This window comes from Azolla caroliniana, unplaced genomic scaffold, assembly GCF_043228905.1.
Source record: "Azolla caroliniana isolate FFs.n. ecotype wild unplaced genomic scaffold, voAzoCaro1.0.p SCAF_2, whole genome shotgun sequence".
In the NCBI taxonomy this organism is placed as follows: domain Eukaryota; kingdom Viridiplantae; phylum Streptophyta; class Polypodiopsida; order Salviniales; family Salviniaceae; genus Azolla; species Azolla caroliniana.
Window position 1 is genome coordinate 8,416,762 of NW_028230437.1, and position 7,009 is coordinate 8,423,770.

Here is a 7,009-nt window from a genome sequence, read left to right on the forward strand (position 1 = left end):
TGGTGTTCGAATTATTGATGTCGATAAGAAATTCAAGATCTTGGGTGAAAGAAAGAAATTGAGTAGAAAAACGAGTTCAAATCACACGAAAAGAGCGATCAGTTGGAAGATGTCAGTGGTTAATGTGCTGATGTACCAAACAACATGGTTGGTTTCTTATTGTCCGATCTGTGTTTTTCAGTACATATTTTTGTATGATATGGAGATCTATTTGTCGGAGATAAAGCTCTAGAATATCATTCTCTATGCTCATTATGAAGTTTGAAGCCAATGTTGGTGTAGTTATGTTGCAACAAAGACATGACATGCATGGAGTTACTACTCTTGTGGAGTACCTTTTGCAAGTTAGCAAAAAATTGCTCATATATTCCGATCCGGGAATTACCACATCTGCTATAACCTCATCTTTTATATGCGTAAACTCCACCTATTGTCAATGAAAGTGGTTATGTACTGACTCATACAACTATAAAGTGATCATTTTGTTGGTGTGCACCCTTTCAATGCTGGTGCTTTTGGCAAGGCAATTACATACTACAAAATTCCAATGAGGCTTTGGTTGGTTGCTTGAAGATGGTATCAATTTGATTGACCACATTGTCATTCAAGTGGAAGTCTCGATTATGATATCTACTTATTTTAATGTACAAGCCTGCAAAGTGAAGGGTCTTGTCAGTGGACAATATCTCATTGTTTAACAATTGAAATACCACTTTGCTTACATAGTAACGGTAAGTGTGCGAATGTTTAATTATTCAGTGAATAGCACTTGTTTACATAGGCCATAATCACAAGTGGAATGCCCTTGTTTTTGTCATGGGATGAACATAATTTGTTGCCCACTGCCATGCTCATTCCTACCACACATGTGGTTGCGAATTGTTATATTTGTTAGCTTACGTTTTACTTATGTAGTGCCATCCCTAGTTGATTTAAACACATCATTGTCAACCTTAGCCATCTTTTACTACATTCTCACAAACATATGCAATGATCAATAGTATGATACATATGTTTGTGAAAGTTGGTCAATTGTAGCATGGCCAATGATTTGTGTAAGCATATTAATTTCAATAGCAATTTGTTCAAACATCTTTTGAACTTGGTATTATACCATATATTTATGATCTGCATGCATGAGAGAGCTTGAGAGCACATGTGAGTCCCATGATATAGGGGATGACTCCAAAATGCTTAGTTTCTTGTGGGATGAAGAGAGTGAGTTTCAATCGATTCTTTAAATTCATCATTCTCTTCTTTCAGTATGATTGCCAACATTTATCCATGCTTTGACATGAAAATGTTTTTTGATGCTCAAATACAAATTGAAAGTCCATTGCTTATTGCATGTAACCAAGGTTACACTCTTCCATATACATTTATCTAGTTGAATACCATTGTTTATGGATCAATTTTCAGGCATCGAGTTCTTTTTTCTATTCATCTAATCAATTCATATTATATGAACATGCTCTGGGTCATTTACATTTAAACTAAAATAATCAAGAGTCATATCAAGGCCATTGATCAGCCAACCAACGCTTGGGTGCCTTAAGATTGCATACATGCAAAGTCTGGACAAGGGGATCTAGATACAAACATTGTTCATGCCTAGGTTCTAAGGATCTTGTTTCCCTTGTGCAAATCTTATGTCTCCTTGCTCGGTTAGAATTTCAACCTCCAGGTATGAAAAATGAAGTTATAAAGCCATAATTAAAAATGATGAGTGTAAGCAATCTCAAAGTCAAAATATGAATGCATTTTGACAATGTGCAAGTTGAAATTGCTTAAGAGTATTTGCATATTAACCACAACTTGAGCTATCACTATAGATAGAACTTGCAAGTGAAATCCGTACTGAAATTGTTACAAGAATGTTCAAGGTCAACGTACACAACCAACTGCTTCATTTGAGGGGTACTAAATGCTATAAATTTTCGACAACAATAGAGATGAGTAGTTTGTCAATGGTTTTCTCATCCGACTCGACGAGCGAGTTCAAATGAGGCATCCAATGACAAGGAAGAGATAGGTTGATAGATTCTATTATCGTCTTCAGAGTTCAAATATGACTTGTGAGTGAGTGAGTGAGTGTGTGTGTGTGTGTGTGTGTGTGTGTGTGTGAGAAAGAAAGAAAGAAAGAAAGATATATTAACGTCTTCTAAGGCCAAAATTGGCCCATGAGACAAATGGTTTACAACAAAAATGGGATATTTACCCATTCATCGAAGTAAAAATAAAAATAAGATGAAAAATAGAGTTTAAGCTAAATAGTTCTAAAAAATAACAAACTTGTTTTATATAGAAACATGTTCTACTACAATGAAAATGGTGTTATACAATTGTTATTTTCATTTCCATCCAAGTCTCTCGAAGAGAAGCGGAAGGTCAAAGGGTTGCGATGTGGATGTGGCCCGTGGTCCCCATGTAAGAGGTACCCCAACCATAGCTTCTAGTCGACGTAGCTCACGTTCCCTTATCTTCTTAATCTTGTCTACTCCACGTTGACTTGTTTTGAAGCCCAACATTCGAGGGCGTTTCGTTATTCTTTGCATTTCTGCTTCCTCAAGGGAGAGGCCGAGCGGCGTAAGTGTATCCACATTCATCGTCTCCCCTTGTTCCTGAAAAATTACACTAGTTACATGGTGATGAATACTAAGAGGGTTATCGTTAGCACTTTGTAATTTATTCTCCCTATGTTGTTTTAGGTCTAAGATATATCTACCTAGTCTCTTTACATTCGGGGTATCTAATAGTTTGGAGAGGGTGGGAGAGGGTCCTAGTATGTCTTGGTATTCCGCTCGTATCTCGGCATAAGTTGGGCATTTGCATGTGAAGTGATACTCATCCTCTATCTCTATGTGGCATAACCTACATAACCTTTCCTCTCTAGGGACTCTATTAGCCCGACCATTCTCAATCTCAAGTTGGTGAGATGATATCCTAAGTTGTCCAATGGCCACCCTTAGTGCATTTGATAAGAATGTATCTAAATATCTTGGTCGTGTAATAAAGCCTAGCGTAGAGAAGCGCAAGAAGTGTTCCTTATAGTACACCATTTTAGATGGGAGTGGTTCTCGTGGGGTGATCCATTTGTATCGAGTGTAAATTTGCCATATTTCTTGGCGTATCACTTTATTACGATCTTCGTGAGAGATTAAAGTTTGATCAGTCCCATGGTTGTACTTAAGGGGAGGTAGGTTATTAATGTCTATGTCGTTCGCACGGAGCCAACTCACCACGATGCTATACCAAGAGCTAGTGTCGCCAGACACATATAAAGATCGAGACGCCTCAAAGGGATATCCTATCTTGTGGTTGGCTATGTATCCGATAAATAAAAACTACCACTTGAAAGAGTGCTTCTACTAACATCGGGGGTAGACTGAACTCAGCTCTAATAATGTCATGTGGTACTGTCGATTTGCTTCGGAGTTGACGTGATAACATCGTCACTAAAGGTCTCTCTAATTGCGTCCACATGAAAGATGGTAAACCTGGAGCCCATACTACTGATGCATACATGAGGGACGGGGTCACTAATGAGTCAAAAAGCCATCCCTTAGTCCGTGGCTCTTGAAAGTATGCCTGATGGCATTGTCTCTCTAAGAGTGAGAGGGATGCATACCCTCTCGTTAGCCTATCTTTGGTTGCCTGGGTCATCGAGAATTTACCTGAGCGAGCACTAAAGGTGACTCCCAAGTATACATACGATCCCACTACCTCAACTGGTTTATGAGAGAGGATTAGGTGACATTGGCTCCTAACTCGGGACGATGTATGATAAGGACTTTAGTTTTCGCTAAATTCACTACCAGTCCTCGTTGTGTACAAAAGTCATCCAGGGCATTAAGATGCTTTTGTAGGTCGTGTTCCGACTCTGAGAGCAAGACAATGTCGTCTGCGTAGAGTAAGAGACTAACTTGCGTCTCCCCAATAGCTACTCCCTTGCCTCCCTTACGAGCAATAAAATCAGTGATCTCATCAATGTAGATCCCAAAAAGAGTCGGTGATAGGGGGCAACCCTGTTTTACACCAATGGTGCTAGTGAAACAATCGGATAGGCCACCTGGGCATCTTACACACCCAGAGACTTGCTCATATAGGGCATAAATGGCCCAGATCATGTCATCTGGTATCTCCAAGCTCTTAAGTCTATCAAACAACCTTTCCCTAGGAACCGTGTCAAAGGCCTTGCGAAAGTCCACAAAGCAACAATATAGTTTCTTCTTACGAGCCTTTGTCTGGTCAATTAAGCACCTGAGTGTGAAGATATGGTCAATAGTGGAGAAGGCTCGTCTAAAGCCAGCTTGCTCAGGTGCTCGAAGACTTAATGTTTCCATATAATCACTGAGCTCCGCTTCCATTACTGCACCATATAGTTTAGCGAGCGTATGACCTATCATAACGGTCCTATATGTATTTGGGTCCATTGAGTCCCCTCCTTTATGTATAGGGGCCACTGTGTTCATGGCCCATTGTGGTGGAAAACCCTCGGCGAGGGCGCGGTTGAAGATTAGAGCGAGAAGGGGGGCTAGGCACTCTCGAGCATATATGATGTGCTCGGCACACAATCCTGTGTGGTCCATGGATTTCCTATGTTGTAATTTTTTGATGACCTTCGTGACCCTAGAGGTCGTGAAAAGTGTCCCCATGGTAGGTCGAGGTGTGGAGGGCATTGGAATGGGTGGTTGGTTCGGGACATGGTAGAGTCTCTCAATATATGTGTGCCAAATATTGGGATCCTCGATGGGTGTTTGTGGTCTCGGTTCCCGTAGCCTCTTCCATGCGAGGGCACAATCCCTACTCATGAGCATATGGTAGAGTTCCCAATATTGAGATGCTTCCCAAGCCCGTCTTTTACGACGTGTCATCTTGCGCATCTCTTTGCGAGCCTGTACTGAGGAAATAGTACCACTAAGCCGCGATACTTTAAGTTGTCTATACAACTCTCTACAATCCTCATCATACCACTTGTTCTGTGGCATAGACCCAACTCTACTATGATTGGAGTCTTTCGTGTATGGGAAGCTACTAGTTGCTGCTGAGTGGAGGATGTGTGTGAGTTCTGTAGTGAGGTGCTCTAAAGGCAAGGAAGAATCAAAAGAGGAGAGATGCGCTCGAACATGTCGAGAATAGATGTCAGCGAGCTCATGCGTGAAATGGATTATAGTGCGATGGGTTGGTTTACTAGAGTTGGTGGCGTGGGAGGCGTCACATTTTAGCTCAAAGTATAGGAAGCTATGGTCTGCGCCAATGGGGCATGGGGCCACCCGGAAGGAGCTAACCATGTGGGTAGCTTCAGGGCGTCCTATTAGGTAATCAACTGTGCTTTCCCCTCCTCCATGTGGGAAACATGTGAGCTCTTCCGAGCCCGGCCACTTGGCTAAGCCATTATATATGATCATCTGGTGTCGGCTTCCAAGTTCAAGCAGATGATGGCCAAAGCTTGTGGCGTCCGCACCTTGATCTTTTGATGTACGTGTTATGCCTAAGGCTAAAGGGTCGACATTCACCATTTCTAGGTTTCTATCCATCTGAAATATTGTGCATTGGCGGGATTGGGTTCTCGCATTGAAATCTCCTACAAGGAAGACTTCCCCTTGAGAAGAATATCGGATTATGTCATCCGATAAAGGTTCGTATGGAGAAGGCCCATGTGGTGTTCCTTCATCAACTATACTCGCCACTCCAGCCATATTATACCGAGATCCTTTCGGGGGGAAGTAACAAATGGCAATAAATATCACCTGATCTTTGCTAGTGAGTACTTTCACCCACATAAAACGGGCTTCTGGGTCTTTCTTTAGTATTTCTATCCTACTATGTATCTCTCTCCGAAATAATATCGCAACCCCTCCAGACCCTCTAGTAGTGTGTCGACGTGAGGTTTGTCTAAAGACAGATTCCCAACGAAAACCATCAACTCGTGGTAATCCTCGATTTGGACTTTGATGTGTTTCTACCAAAAAAAGTATATCAGATACCCTCAAAATCTCCTCTAGACGGCCAGGGTGTGTCCAAAGTGCACCGTTACAATTCCATAAACTCATCCTAAGTCTATTATTTGTCACATGGGCCACACGCCGTCAATTGGCAGCGCGATCATTTATTATGACCCGTCCGTCTCGGTAGAAGGCACGATGCCCCTCTTTACGAGCTTGTATGACTCGCGGCATACAAGTTTTACGATGCTCAATTTGCATCTTGGTCAAGTCTTCATCGAGGTAGATGGGCTCCCCGCCCAATCCTCGAAGAATTGGTCTCTTTTTAAAAAAGGCGATTCTAGATTCCGAGTCCTTAAATTGAAGAACTAAAGCTCTTTTCCTAGTGGTGTCACGCCCTACCCTCCAAGTTTTAGTGATTGGTAGGGCTTCATATCCCAACATTTTACCCAAGGTTTGTGCATCTTCGTCGGGAGATGCCCCTTCCTTGAGCCCAGTAACTCGTACATTTAGGCGTCGAGCTTGACGCATTTTTTCCTCCTCGAGGGTAGTGTTTACAATATTTTCGTCCTTTAGTTCTTTTTTAATATTACGTTTTACTACATCAACCCACCCAGTTTTTGCTAGTTCCATATCACTTTTAACCTCTTCTTTAACTTTTTTTATCTCGTCCTTAATATCCTCTAGAGAAGATATTTCACCATCTTCCCTAGATGTTTCAAGGTCCTTAATTCGTTTTTGAAGGTTTACGTTATCTACCTTAAGTTTCGCTACTTCAGCAATAAGCAATTCTCTTTCTTCCTTATCTTTTTGTTTTTCAGCTTCAATTTCTTTCACCCATTTTTCCATTTTAACGAACCGGTTAAGGACATCTAAAAAATCTTCCTTACTTATAATTTCTTCGTTTGTTTCCTTATGGTTTCGTCGAGAAGTCATCTTGTAATTCAAAAGATAAAGAAAGAAAAAGACAAAAGGACAGAAAAAACTTAGCCGAGCATCGACGTCTTTCGCGCTAGATATGAGTGTAGAAGCACATGTATGCTTGTTTCAGCCGGTGACGTCGT

The 7,009-nt window shown here is 41.3% G+C and overlaps 1 protein-coding gene across 1 annotated transcript; it reads right to left on the reverse strand.

Annotated features, from left to right (window-relative positions):
* Positions 1-5,674: 5,674 nt before the first annotated feature.
* On the reverse strand, positions 5,675-6,991 carry LOC147867296 (uncharacterized). Its single transcript, XM_087315093.1, has one exon. The coding sequence runs from the start codon at positions 6,879-6,881 to the stop codon at positions 6,090-6,092; it is 792 nt and encodes a 263-aa protein (XP_087171219.1). The 5' UTR covers positions 6,882-6,991; the 3' UTR covers positions 5,675-6,089.
* Between the last annotated feature and the right edge of the window lie 18 nt (positions 6,992-7,009).